Source organism: Alligator mississippiensis, chromosome 14 (genome assembly GCF_030867095.1).
Source record: "Alligator mississippiensis isolate rAllMis1 chromosome 14, rAllMis1, whole genome shotgun sequence".
Lineage (NCBI taxonomy): Eukaryota > Metazoa > Chordata > Crocodylia > Alligatoridae > Alligator > Alligator mississippiensis.
Window position 1 is genome coordinate 26,839,676 of NC_081837.1, and position 14,324 is coordinate 26,853,999.

At 50.1% G+C, this 14,324-nt stretch overlaps 1 protein-coding gene across 6 annotated transcripts in view; it reads left to right on the forward strand.

Annotated features, from left to right (window-relative positions):
- AP2B1 (adaptor related protein complex 2 subunit beta 1) overlaps positions 1 to 14,078 on the forward strand; it is a 139,273-nt gene extending 125,195 nt beyond the window's left edge. For all 6 annotated transcript variants that reach the window (XM_059717064.1, XM_059717068.1, XM_059717065.1 and 3 more), the window contains 2 exons: positions 7,425 to 7,579; positions 11,043 to 14,078. In XM_059717064.1, coding sequence (XP_059573047.1) covers positions 7,425 to 7,579; positions 11,043 to 11,117 — 230 coding nt within the window. In that variant the 3' untranslated portion in view covers positions 11,118 to 14,078. The remainder of the gene's footprint in view (positions 1 to 7,424; positions 7,580 to 11,042) is intronic.
- Positions 14,079 to 14,324: the final 246 nt, after the last annotated feature.

Below are 14,324 nucleotides of genomic sequence, written 5' to 3' on the forward strand. Positions count from 1 at the left end.
CTGGGGTTTTCAGTCCGAGCAGGAGCTTCAGCACACCGTAGTCAAAATCTCTAACCTTAGATGAAGCTAACACCCTCTGCTTCTGAGAGGGGAAAAAAGAAACCCAAACCTGACACTCTTGGAAACAGGAGAAGGAGGAAGGAATTTTTGCTTAGCCCCATTTAACAACCAGCAAAGCCCAGAAGCACGGGAAAAAACAAACACCCTCCACTCTGCTCTGCAAGTTATGGGTAGCAGCAGAGCACAATCCACCCACCCCACATCCTAAATGGAGAGCCAGAATTCCCCTTTCTGTCATCCTGTTCTCTCCGTGAATTTTTCCCAGCACCTTCAATCATCTTTCATAGCTAAGACAGATTGTGGAGCCCTGCTTCATTCTGCTGTTGCAGAGGATAATCTCTCCAGCCTGCTCTGGGCTTCAGAGCCCTTCTCATGGTTTCTGAGCGATGCCTGTGTGAGGATCTCCAGGGCTTCCAGCTATTGCTCTTCACTGTACACTCTAGGCACTACTACTCCTAGATCATCCCCAAGCAATGTTTGTCCAAATTCCTTTTAAAAGCGTCTAATAAAGGAGGTTCCACAACTTCCTTAAGCACACTGTTCCACTGCCTCGCTGTTCTTACAATGGTCTTTCTCATGGGCAAGAACATTTCAAATGCTTCCTGTGTATAACGCAAAGATGTCAACAGTCCATGAATAAACAGGATTTCATTACCTGCAACCAGTCATCTATCCAACACTTCCCAAAACTCAGAGATGTAAAGGTATCCAGAAGGGTGAAGCTAGGCAGACTTACCCAGGAATCCCCCCAAGGATTTCCTTTCAGGAAAGAAAGGTTGAGGTTTCAGACTGTTTTGTTCCAATGTAAAACAAACAAAAAAAGAAACACTTCGAGTTTTTTTCATGAAAAAAAATGATGGTTGTGTTTTCAGTGCTAGAAAGTGGGCTCCCCTGAAAAAGCATCTTCATGCATATCTTTTAAAATTTAACATTTTTGTTAAAAAATAACCTATTTTATGTATGAGGAGGAGTTGGCAGAAACACCGCACTGTAGCAAGTCATGTAGCAAGGACAGAGGCACAGGGGGTCATCCTGCTAAAGGATTGACTTTTGCCCAGGGAAACAGCAGCATCTCTATTCATTGAAGACTTTCAAGAAGCAGGATAGTAGCCATCTGTCTGAGTGCTTTAGGAAAAGTGTCGTGCATCTCTGCTGCGTTTGGACTCTGACCTCAAGGTCCCTTCAACTCTCTAATTCTACATTTCTAGTATGCAAAATCATCCAATTGAGCTGGTCCCTGGAAGGATCTCTGCATAGTCAGCACAGCCCACTTATAAGCTTCTGCTTGTAACTCATGGTCATTAACAGGAGCTTTGCTGCACAATGGTAAATCCGCAGCACAATTTAAAGCAAGGCTGATCTCAGCTCCCAGCAAATGCGTGTTTTTAAAGGCTGTGCTGTCACATGACATTAGCTGCCCTGCTTTCAGCAAAGCACTGCCTGGCATCGTTGCCTAGCAACACTGTCCAGCCTTGGAGAACCTGACATTGGCTCAGACTTGCTTACAGAGAAGTGGCTGGAGCCACTACCTGGGGGTGGGAGGGAATCAGAAATGACACTTGCTTTCCAGTTTGCATTTCCTAGAGCCTGCACTGAGGGGGATGGAGTCAGGTGATGATGCAGACCCCAGCATGGTTTGGATTGTTGTAAGAGGCTGTGGCTGAGTCACCGATAATTTGTGTGCAGTGTGCATGTCAGGGTGGTTAATATGAAGAGCCCCTGTAATGGCTGAAGTAGGAAGCTGTCAGGACTTCAGGGTTCTCACTCTAGCTCTGATCATGGAGATGCATCTCTTCGGACCTTCCTTCATAGTTCCCTTATCTGTGGAAAGGGATGGTAGGACCAGCAGTGCTGTGGGGAGCAGGATGTGAAAGCAGAGCTCTCAGGTAGAAGGCAGGCTCTAGGGAAGAGCTCTTAGAGTGGATGGCTCCATGGGAGACCATATCTAGTGGCCCTGCTGCAGCCTGGACTCTTTAGTTTGCACTGACATTCAGAGCTGCCCTGATGTTGTACCCTGGAAGGATGCTCCTACCCCAGGCTTGTTTGAACCAGACATTGCTGTTGCTAGAGGGCTGCAATGGGGAGCTGCAGAGCCAGAGCTCAGCCTCTGTGCAGTGTGAACCCCTGCATCCTAGTAAGGAGTGGTGGCTGCTAAATTTAAAGCAACAGTTGCTATCTGAAAAAGCAAGACTGAAACCTACAGGTTAAATGCAGTTGGCTTTGGATTCACCTTAGTGCTCCCTGCGCCTTTTGCTGGAAGTGCTTTTGCAAAGCTTCAGCAGGTCATCATCTCAAGGCTCAGAGGAACTGCTGACTGTTAAGAGAAGAGATGGGTTGACTCGTAGGAGTAAAGGTGATTGTACAGTCAAGTCCCTTGTAGCTGAGCTTGTGTGCTGTGGTTTAAACATGACTTGGTCAGATGACAATCATACCCGTGCGATAAATTGCAGGTGACTTCAGCGAAGAGAACTATCCAGGATGCATCTCACCCAGCAGTAGGTTTGGGGCTTCAGAAACCTCTGCAGACTTGTCAGCAACATCCTGTTTAGGTGGGACAAGCAGCAGATGTTGGATTTATCCTAATCCCTAGCAGCTGATGCCACTTACAATGCAGGGCTCCCCTGCCTGTGGCTGTTGCAGTGGAGCAGGCTCTTCTGCACTGTGTGTTCCCCTAATCTGGAAGCCTCTGTTCCACAGAGAAGGGTAGGATAGGAGGGAGGGAGGTTAGAAGACCTGGGAGCTCATTAGCTGCTTGTATCTCCTAGTTTCTATAGTAACCCAGGAAGAAAGGAAAACCCAAACTGAACAAGGAGCTGCAACTGCATGAAGCCTGCTGCATAACCTCTGCCAGCAGCTGTTCTACAGCCTGCAGGCAGAGGTTACCCCAGCTGCAGGCCTCAGGATTGAGGCTTCATTCAGCAAAACATGCATGCTGCACAGGTATCCTACTGCTCTGGCTGGACAGATCCTGCTTCAGGAGGAGGAGGAGAAGGGGCAGGGCACCAGATTGCAGTGGGGGCATGAGACCCCTGAATCTCTGTCTTTGGTCTCTGCTGTACAGACAGAGGCTCAGATAGCTGAGAGAGAGCATCTAAGAGACTCTTTCTTAGCTCCTGGCAACAGCACTGCCCTAAGCACTTCCCTTTTTCAAAGTAGAAAGCTTTGAGCTAGCCTGGACCTCTGTGGATTTTAGCATCCATGAGTGTACGGCAGGGGTAGGCAAAATACGGCCTGTGGCAGGTCTTTGTCCAGGCCGCAGAGGGTCCCTTGGTCCCACCTGACACGGGCACAGTGTAGCCGCGACCCCCTGAGCATGCAGTAGGGCTGGGGCAGCTCTGCAGCTGGACTGCATTTCTAAGCAGCCTGGATGGCAGTGGCTCCTTTTGCAGATGCTGCCGCTGCTGGCTTCAGCCCCATGGTACCGGCAAGGACCCATGCACGCAGCCCCAACCCTGCACCTGCTCTGGGCTCACCCACCTAGGTTCAGCAGCGGTGGCGCGGGACAGAAGTTGTTCCTCAGCACGGGGAAAAACAGTGCCTCCCACTGCTGCACAGTTCCTGCTGCAGCTGCCCAGAGCCTGCAGCGTGCCTGGCTGCCCTGCATTGGGCTGGGCAGCGGTGGCAAACACAGAGCAAACACAGGTCAACTTGGTGCGGTGCAGGCTTCAGGTGGCTGCAGCAGGAAATGCCAAGCAGCAGGAAGGAGAGGGGCTGCTTTCCCCTGCACTGAGCAATAGCTTCTGTCCCACACCCCTGCTGCTGAGCCTAGACAGGTGATCCCGGAGCAGGCGTGGATCGTGCAGGGTCAGGGCTGTGCAGTATGAGTCTCCACCAGTACCGCAGGAATGGGGCCAGCAGGGGCGGCACCTAGAAAGACAGTCCAGCTGCAGAGCCACCCCAGCCCTGCTGTGTACCTGGTGGTGGCGGATGCACCATGGGCAAGCGGTACAGAGCAGATATGGGGCAGGGCTGTGCCTGGGTTCCTGCTGAATTTCTCTGCGGTGGTGAGTCTAGAGCAGACGTAGGGTGTGCTGGGGCTGCATGCTGCTGGCGATGGCAGGGAGGCACCTCAGGGCTGTTGCTGACCAGCTCAGGGGGGTGCGCACTGGGGGCTCCCATACCCACAGACCCCACAACCACACCCTCTACACACAATCACGCGCCCCACAAACTCCACACCCACCCACACCCTCCTCCACAAATCCCACACACACACCCCATGCGCCTCTGGGGGGAGCCCTGCTCACTGCTACGTGTGCGCACGCACACACACGTACGCACACACACACACACACATCCACGCACTCCCATAGCCCCCCACAAACTGCATACCCACCCACCCATACTCTTCCTCTCCCCCCAGTATACAAGAGTAAGACCTCATTTTGAGCTATTATGCAATCACCTCTATATACAACACACAGATCAGGACAAAAATATTTTTTAAATAAAATTAAATATGTTGTTGTCAATGTTTGATTTTTTACTTTATAATTTGTTTTTTTTTCTGATTCCAAAATAGCAAACCCCTTTCCCAAAAGGAGTACTTTTGGAGGCAAAGGTCAGGGGTTAGGGGGTAGGACTTCAGGTCCCAAGATGGCAACCAGGGGGGCAGGGCTTCTGTCAAGGGGCGGGGCTACCCATGCAGACCTCAACAGCTCACCAAAACTCATTAAGTGGCCCTGGACCCAAAATAATTGCCCAGCCCTGTTGTAGGGGCTGCTTGGGCTCTGGTCAGTTGCACGCTGTCTACACAGAAGCTTCTGCTCAGCACCACAATCCTTTTTTTCTCTTCCTCCTCCTCATGTTGTGCCTAGGCCTGATGGAAGAGGGCACACCGTTTCCCAGCAGTTCTACACTTACTGGCCATTGGTTCTAGAGGGACCTGTCTGACTCTCTTGCTGGCTAGACAGATGTTCTAGTTTGTATTTACCTCTCAGGGGGGAATGGGAGACACAAAGTACAAGCTATTGATAAATAACCAGTTTGTTACAGGATTCAGCTCTACCTCAGCAGTCCTGTCCCCCACCATCTGCATGCATTTGCTGTTAACTCAGGGCACAAGTCTTGGAGTAGAGGCCTTACCCACACTATTGCTTTTTCACTTTCTGCATCTTTGGTTCATGAGAGTCATCTGACCAGCTAGTCTAAAGATAGCGGGCTGTGTGATTAGGTGATTATATCAAAGGGACTGGGAGACTGAAGGAGCTCCAGTTGCAACCCCACCATTTGTAGGCCGCAACCAGACTCACATACAAGATCCACTGGAGAACAAAACTATTAAACCTACCTGTGTGGAAAATTTCCCAAAATGCCAGGGAAAAAAAAGCCTGATCATTTACAGCCAGCAGGGAACAGGGACTCCAAGGAACATCCATAGTTGCTAAACTTTTCTTCCTGGGTTGGCAGGTTGTGCAGCATTAGGAGTGAAAGTTGGAGCTCAGGTGAGTACTGCTGTAGGTGTGGGCAGTGGGGTCCCGCAGGGCTTGGTCCTTGGACCGATACTCTTTAATGTCTTCATCACTGACTTGGACAAGGGAGTCAAATGTACTCTGTCCAAGTTTGCAGATGACACAAAGCTATGGGGAGAAGTGGACACGCCGGAGGGCAGGGTACAGCTGCAGGCAGACCTGGATAGGTTGGACAAGTGGGCAGAAAACAACAGGATGCAGTTCAACAAGGAGAAATGCAAAGTGCTGCACCTAGGGAGGAAAAATGTCCAGCACACCTACAGCCTAGGGAATGACCTGCTGGGTGGCACAGAGGTGGAAAGGGATCTTGGAGTCCTAGTGGACTCCAAGATGAACATGAGCCGGCAGTGTGACGAAGCCATCAGAAAAGCCAATGGCACTTTATCGTGCATCAGCAGATGCATGACGAATAGGTCCAAGGAGGTGATACTTCCCCTCTATCGGGCGCTGGTCAGACCACAGTTGGAGTACTGCGTGCAATTCTGGGCGCCACACTTCAAGAAGGATGCGGATAACCTGGAGAGGGTCCAGAGAAGGGCCACTCATATGGTCAAGGGCCTGCAGACCAAGCCCTATGAGGAGAGACTAGAGAAACTGGATCTTTTCAGCCTCCGCAAGAGAAGGTTGAGAGGCAACCTTGTGGCTGCCTATAAGTTCATCACGGGGGCACAGAAGGGAATTGGTGAGTATTTATTCACCAAGGCACCCCCGGGGGTTACAAGAAACAATGGCCACAAGCTAGCAGAGAGCAGATTTAGATTGGACATTAGGAAGAACTTCTTCACAGTTCGAGTGGCCAAGGTCTGGAACGGGCTCCCAAGGGAGGTGGTGCTCTCCCCTACCCTGGGGGTCTTCAAGAGGAGGTTAGATGAGTATCTAGCTGGGGTCATCTAGACCCAGCACTCTTTCCTGCCTATGCAGGGGGTCGGACTCGATGATCTATTGAGGTCCCTTCCGACCCTAACATCTATAAATCTATGCTCCCATCTCGGCTTCTGCACCAAAGTCTGTGAAACATCCTTCCTTAAGGGAAGCATAGTTTACCGATTCTTAAACCAGGTGTAAAAACCTCTTGGCTTCCAGAGATCTTCAGAACAGAACTTTGATTTAGATTCAGTGCTTTTTGCATTCATCTGCTTCTATTGTTTCTCTGTAAGGTGACTTGGAAATAACATGCTTCATGGTTATATCTTTATATTTACATGTAGGTAAAACCACGTCTTCCCTGACTGCTAGTCATAGATTGCACTAAAGCCTTTTCATGACTACAGTGCCTAGAGGTAGATGGCTGGGGTGAGGGGGGGGAGGTCATTGACGGTTGCTATCATTGGAAAAAGATGTGTGGTATAGTAGGTACATGGCTACATAGCAACTCCTAACTGGGAGTGAACTGTGAGGTCTTTGAGTCTGGACAGTCTTTGCCTCTCGAGTTTAGCAATTGTGTCAATGCCAAGAAGCAAAGTAAGACTTCAGTCATGATCTTTGCTCTGATCCAGTTTCCTCTGTCTTGGGAGGGCATGATATGGAGTCCCAGATCAGTCTGGCCAAGGTCTATGGGCTTTGTTGCGGGGAGGTAGAAGTTCAGCCAAGCTAAGTTGCAGTCCCAAGCAGTGAGGTAGAAGTGTTGAGCCCTAGAGGAAGGAGTGGATAGTCAGCAGGAAGCCCCAACTCCAGCATGTGGTCTCCAGGAGGATAGAGCACTTTAGACCAAATCTTCTCTTTCTTCATCTTCTTCTTGTCAGACCTGCTCCTCTAGCCATAGACTGGCACTGTCTTATGGCTGTCAGCTCCTCCTGGCACATGCACATATCTTAGGGATGCTGCTACCTGTTTTCCTCTCTGGGCACTTTGTGCATGGCCCTGAATTAACAGTGACTTTGTTGCTGTTTGCAGATGCTGTTTCCAGTAAGCTACAGAACAACAATGTTTACACCATTGCCAAGAGGAACGTGGAAGGCCAGGACATGCTCTACCAGTCTCTGAAGCTAACCAATGGTATCTGGATCTTGGCTGAGCTACGTATTCAGCCGGGAAATCCGAACTACACGGTAAGGCCCATCGGACCTTCAACCCCATAGCTATTCTTCCCCTCCCGCTTTGCCCAGCATGTGCTATTAGGGTCAGATCCTGTTGATTGCGACTCTGAAGGGAATCCCTGCTGAGCTGGAAGCAGTCAGGGAAACCCTGAAATGAACAACGTCTGTTGCCCATTTGGCTGGGCTAATGCTGAATCCACAGCAGGAGTTTATTGGCCAAGGTTGTTACTATTTGATTAAGCCAAGAGAAATTAACAAGAAAGCTTTGCCAGAATTCAGCAGCCCTTGCTTTCCCTCCCCACTCTGGTAAGTGATGCTATAGATTTATGCCCGACTCTGTGCTCCTAAAGAGGAGACCAGCTGTCTCAATGTTGGCTTTGTATCAGTGGTAATCACTCCTCAGCAGGAGAGCACTGTGTCCCCCATGTCCTGGATGTACCTCTTTCCTTTACCCCCTCCTCTGAGCATCTGTTTATATTCACATGCTTTCCTTCTTGCCAGTGAAATTTCTTCTGTTCTTGGAGGATCCCTTCCTGAGAATCTCAAGATACACTCATGGGGAAGGGTCCCTTAAGGGGAAATAAAACAGTAAAAAATCCTTAAAAATATACTACAGTAAAAGCTGCGCTATCCGGCATCTTACAAGCCGGCATGCTCAGTTAACCGGCATGCTGGCTTGTAAGGTAAAGTGAAACCGGAAGTGCCGCGCGCCGCCGCCCCCCCGCGGCACTTCCAGTTTCTCCGAGCCCCCACAGCCAGGGGCAAAGCAGCTTGCACCCCCAAGCCTCCATGGCCCGGGGGCATAACAGGCTGCGTGGGGCTGTGCAGGGCCTGCCACCCTGTCCTGCAGGGCCCGCGGGAGGGGCGGCAATGCTGTGGAAGGGATGGAGGGACACCCCAAACGCAGCAGGAGAAACGGCAGCTGGCACCACTCAATTAACCAGCTATTTTGTTATCCGGCATCCCCCATTCCTGGGGGATGCCGGATAATAGAGCTTTTACTGTACTTACAAAGGAACCACGTTTTGTGTTCAGTGCTCTGATTACACATTAGCATGAGAGCAGTCCTATGATTTGCTAGGTAGTGGACTCTTGGGAATCTTTCTTGGTGGTTCAAAAGGCAATTAGCATAACCTTCTAAAAAGTTATTGGCCTTTGCCACCCCAGTGCCATATGCGTGGGCTTATTTTAATGTGACAATTCTGATTCTGGGTGGTGGCACTGTAAGGATTGTACAGCTTCATGAAGAGCAAAAGGTGCATTATGGCAGAGTTTCTCAAACTTTGTGATACAGCAACCCCATAAAATAATATATAAATTTACGCGACCCCCAATGATTAAAGCTGTTGATTTCATTAGGATAGCTAGGAGATAAATAAAGCACATTTACCTTTGTATGTTAAATGAAATATATTTGTCAAAAAACACTTTATAAAGCTTATCAAATTCAAAACTGTTTCACTGAAAAAACTGTCAAATTTAAAACTGTCAATAGTTTTCAATGAGAAGGATGAGCTTGCTTGGCACTTGTTAGTTTTTCAAACCTGGGCTTTGGCAGTCTCAAAAATAGTCTCATTTCACACTCCACATTTATTTTTGATCAGTATTTGCTCTTAATAGTGGCAACTGCTGAAAAAGAAACTGCTGAAAAAACTCGCACTCAATTGCACAGTCAATCGAACTGTTGACAGATAAATACTGAGCTTCACTAAACCATACACGCTGAGATTAGAAAACAAGAGACACTTCCAATGTGGGCAAGTCCACAAACACATGCATCGCTGCTGGGGGAGGGAAGCAGGCAGAGTGTTTGTGCGTTGGGGAGGGAAGAGAAGTTTGCGACCCCCTCTTAAGTCACTTGTGACCCCCCCCCCAAGGGGTTGTGACCCACAGTTTGAGAACCCCTGCATTACAGCAAGTATGTCAATAACTCTGAGGAGCAAGTAGAACAGCTGGTGATGGACTCAGGGCCAGTGTCCCATCTTTCTCACACTGCTCGTTTCCAAAGTTTTGCCACAAACCCAGCTTGTTTTCCATGCACACATGGGAATTTGCTTTTGCATATCTCATCCTTTTGGTGATAAACATCCTTAAGGTAACCGAGACTAAAACATTTAAAGTTGCAAGAAGAATTATATACTAATAACTAGGGCTGTGCAAAGCTTCAGTAGCCAATTTGATTCGGAGGATAGTTGCCGAATCGGGCTGAACAATTCTCTAAATCCAAATCGAATTGGGAGACGAGTTAAAAGCTCCAAATTGAATTGGGAGCCTCCGAATCGATTCGGAAAAGATTCGGCACCACTTTGGAGATTTGGCCATAGACTAAACAGGCAACAGTCCTCATCATGCTGGACGCAGCTGCTTCCAGCTGGTAAGTCTGTTGGGGTTGGGAAAGGGAAGGGGCATGGGGGAGGGAGGGATTGGGGCTGGGACAAGCTGCCCAGCTGGGTTTGGGGGCATGGGACTCAGGAAGGAGTGGGGGGTTGTGGGATGTGGGCATGGCAGCGCTTGGAGCAGGGGCTCTGCCCTGCTGTTGGTTGCCCAGCTGGGCCGGGCAGGGTGGGGATGGGATGCAGGCGTGGCTCACTTCGGGCGAAAGGGGTAAGCAGCAGCAGGGCAGAGCCCCTGCTCTCAGCACTGCTGTGCTCGTATCCTGGTGGCAGCAGTGCTGGGAGCCAGAGCTATGCCCAGCCGGGGGGGGGGGGGGGGGGTGCTGCTGCTGCCTCTTGCCAAGGGGCACCGGGGGGGAGGCGGCACTGTCGCCGCCTCCCAGCTGGTGCAGAGGCAGGTGCTGCTGTTGCTTGCCCAGCTGGGGTGAGGGGGATGCAGGGGCAGCAGCGCTGGGAGCGGGGGCCATGACCTGCTGCCACTTGTCCCCTTCCATCTGGAGTGAGCCGTGCCCACATCCCCCCCCCCCCCCCGCCCCAGCTGGACAAGCGGCAGCAGGGCAGAGCCCCTGCACCCCTGCTGGGCAGCTTGTCCCAGCCCCAATCCCTCCCTCCCTCCTGCCTCTCTCCCCCAACCCCAACAGACTTACCAGCTGGAGGCAGCTGCCTGTTAAGTCTATGGTCGAATCTCTGAAGCAGTGCCGAATCTTCGGATCTGATTCGGCCAAATGGAATTGGGACAGTGATTCAAATGTCCGAATCAAATTGCTGTCCCTCCGAATTGGCCAAATCCAAAGCGAATACTTGCTGCTTCGCACAGGCCTGCTAACAGCACATAAAACACTTTGTGGATGGTCCTCTGAGAAGTTTGAGTCTGCCTGGAGCTGCATCTACACCAAGGGCTGTGATCTTCTAGCTCCACTAATAGAGGTTAATGCTGTTTGACATAAGGAGGTGGAGTGTGGGTCATAAACATCTAAATGGGTCCTAAGGGACCAATAAAACTAGTACGTTAGCAAAGATTAGCCACATGTATCCCACTGACATTTTCTTGAAGCTTACCTCAGGTTTCCTTCTCTCCTCAGCTGTCCCTGAAGTGCCGGGCTCCTGAAGTGTCCCAGTACATCTACCAGGCCTACGACGCCATTTTGAAAAACTAACAGGATTGGTCCGTGCCTCACCCCACGGAGGGAGAACGGGGGGACTCCGGATGGTCCTCTTGTTGGTGTGGGCAAAACAGTCTAACTGGAAGCAGCTGTATTCATGTGTAGGATTTCAGTCAAAAGCACTGAGAAACCAAGGTAGCGATTAGTCTCCACGTGCTAATAATAATAATAATAGGGAACAAACCTGTTTGATATTTTTAGCGTCCATGGAAACTTTGTAACCACTGCTTCGACCACCCCCCTGTTACCCTTTCACCACCACTGCTGCTGTTCTTTCTCGTGGGCTTCTCCATCTCGTGCCAATGTTCAGCATTTTCTAAACTGCTTTAGGCGTAGGTAATATTTTGTAAAATATGGCTCATTTCAAAACAACCCCCCCCCCACCAAGTCTCTGTTCATTAAAACAAGGCAAATGCATCGAAAACATAAAAACTGCACTTTATTTTATATTTTTTATACATTTGATTTTTTTTTTTTTAATTGTAACCGGCTTTAAAAAAACAACAAAGGAAAAGCAAATCCATGTCAGTGAAAGTATCCAAAGGAATGAGATGGACTTTCCCAGAGCTAATGATGAGCAGAGGGAGCATGAGAGGGGTCTCATGTCCAGGAATTGAAAGGAGGCCCTGTGAGGACTGATTATTGTATTTGTGCTGGGTGACTTGCCCAGTTCATCCAAAATATTACACTCTTCCCTCCCCCGCCTTCTCCCCACCATTTCCCAGTCATCTCACCTGCTCACTAGCCACTGATTTGCTGGACAGGATTTTTATTGTGGAGTAGATGGGAGCACGAGCTGGTTGGGTTTATATGACAATGGTACAGCATAGTGAAAAACCAAGGGAACAGAAACTTCCCAACTGGGGGCACCTGGTAGAGTGTGGGATGTCATCCTTGCCTTTTTCCTGTTTGTAAAACCCCTTTCTTGGTCATCCCCACCCTGCCTGCTGCCCCTGCCCCCAATTCACCTGTGTCAGCTCCAACTGGCCTGATTGCATTTCATTTAGCAGTGTGTGTTGGCCAGACTGAAAGACTTATGCAGGAAATCTGTAGGGTAATCGCAGTCACTTGCCCATGTTTCTCCATAGCAGCATCAGCTGATTCACTTTCACACCTCAGTGTGCTGTGAGCAGGAGCACAGGGCTGCCTTGGGCAATGATCACTGAAGTACTGAGGGATCTGAGACTCACCTTGTCCCCTTTATAGGTGTGTTCTGAGGTCAGCAAGACAGGACACAGGTTTGCTGCCTGGCAAATAATCCCTGGCTTTGGATAGGCAGGTCTGTCAAAATCCTAGCAGATGCTTGGGGGAGAGCATCCATAGAACAGGGGAGGTCCCTGAGAAACTGCAGGAGTTGCAGCTTATCTGGTGGTACTGCAGTAACTACGTGATGATGGGAAGGAGGGGGGGGATCCCTTGGGGTCAGTCTTCTGCCATGTTTTGATGTTACTTTGTAACCCTCAGTGCTGGATGCTCCTGTTTTAGTGGCCAGTGAGCATGGAGCTTGAGCAGGGTCCTTGGTTCTAGCCCCAATTCCAAAAGCTGGGTCTGGGCTTCCTGTGCCACAGGCAGTGGACTAGGGATCATTTGAGTCCCTGTTGTCTAAAACTCCCCTGCATGGGGAGGGATTTAGGAGTGCTCTCTCCCTTCTTTGCCATATATCCTTGTCACATGGCATTCTCCAGGGATCAAGGATGGCTGCTTGTTGTCTCTATGTGCTGGGGAGTTGCCATGTCCCAGGTAAGGAGCTGAAATGGACTCCATGAAGGCTAATATAAAAGCAAAGCCGCTGCCTGCCTCTGCTCTATTCAGAAACCCTGCACAGCTTTGCACTTAAATTAGGCCACACAACAGAATGGGTTCTGCTGTCCACGCCACTCTCCTGCTTCTGCTTGATACAGCATCTTCCCCCTAGTTTGACCAAGGCCCTTCATGCCTCCCTGGTTTAAACCACTTCCTACCCTTAAAGCAAGTCATTCACAAGCTTCTGCGGTACCAGTCAGAGGAGATGGCTGGGGTCCAGTCACCTGTCTTTTGCCACTATCAGTTCTTTGGAAGGATACAGAGTGGGGCTGCAATGTTAGAAAATATAAGGAAAAGGAAGGGTCAGCCAGGTTCTGAACTGGAGACTCCTGAAGCCAGTCCTGAGCCAGTGAGTAAGGAGTGGAACAGCAGGATTCTTAGTCAGTGGTACAGGATGGTGTCCTCTATGCAGAGCAATTTGGTTTGGCAGCAAGACTCCTGGCTAAGAGGAATGTGGGACAGCGTTGTTGAAGCCTGGCCACTTGCACATTGAGCCAGCGTGGTGGCTTGGCGCCCTGTGGATCGGTGGGCTGAGAACGCTACGTAAATAATTCTTACAGTAACTAATAAAGTGCTGGCTGTGCTGAGATGCACGCTGTTCTCCATCCTGTCCTGAGCCAAGCTACATAGTGGCCTTGCCTCTTGGAAGCTTGCTCTTTGGAGGCAAGCTGTGATAGTAGGCAGAGCAGGCCTGAGAGCTGCCAAGGTGGGAGAAGGCAGCCTGGGTAGGGGACAAGGGACCCCTGCATGCAGGTCCTTCCCCTTGCTGCAGTGCCACATAATGGGTTTTCTGCTCAGTCTGTACCAGATTATGCCCGTGAGTTGGAAGAAGCAGAAGAGGATCTCCAGGATTAACGCCACAAGTCTTACTCAATTGGCCCCAGGGAAGAGAGTTCCAACTGAGTACTCAGCCAGTCCTGCCTGCCATAAACTCCTTCCCAGCATCCATGCCTCTCTCCTGGCCTGTGCTGTGTTTGTGTGTCTGCATGCTGTGAAGCGTGGTATGTGGGGAGAGGAGCAGGAAGGCAAGGAAGGGGGGTTGGTCAGTGGCAGCCCCATTCCATTGGTTTTATTGTTCATCCTTTCCGATGTGTTCACTTTTTGGTAAGCTTTCCCTTGTGTCCTTGTCAATAAACTGTCATTTACACTAAGGCCCCTGCTGTGGTGTGACTCTGTCTGGGTAAGGGGCAGGTGTGTTACAGCCTGTCTGGTGCTGCTGGGTACAGTAGGAATAGCCAGTTCAGGTACTGTCCATCCCTTTCAGAGACCCATTTAGGATAGACATGCTGCTTCTTTTTGCTCCTGTCCTTGGATGTGCTGCAACCCCTTGCATGTTCTTTGGAAGCAGAGAAGGTGTCTTGTGACTGGGAGATTCCGATTCCACCCCAACAAGCCAGC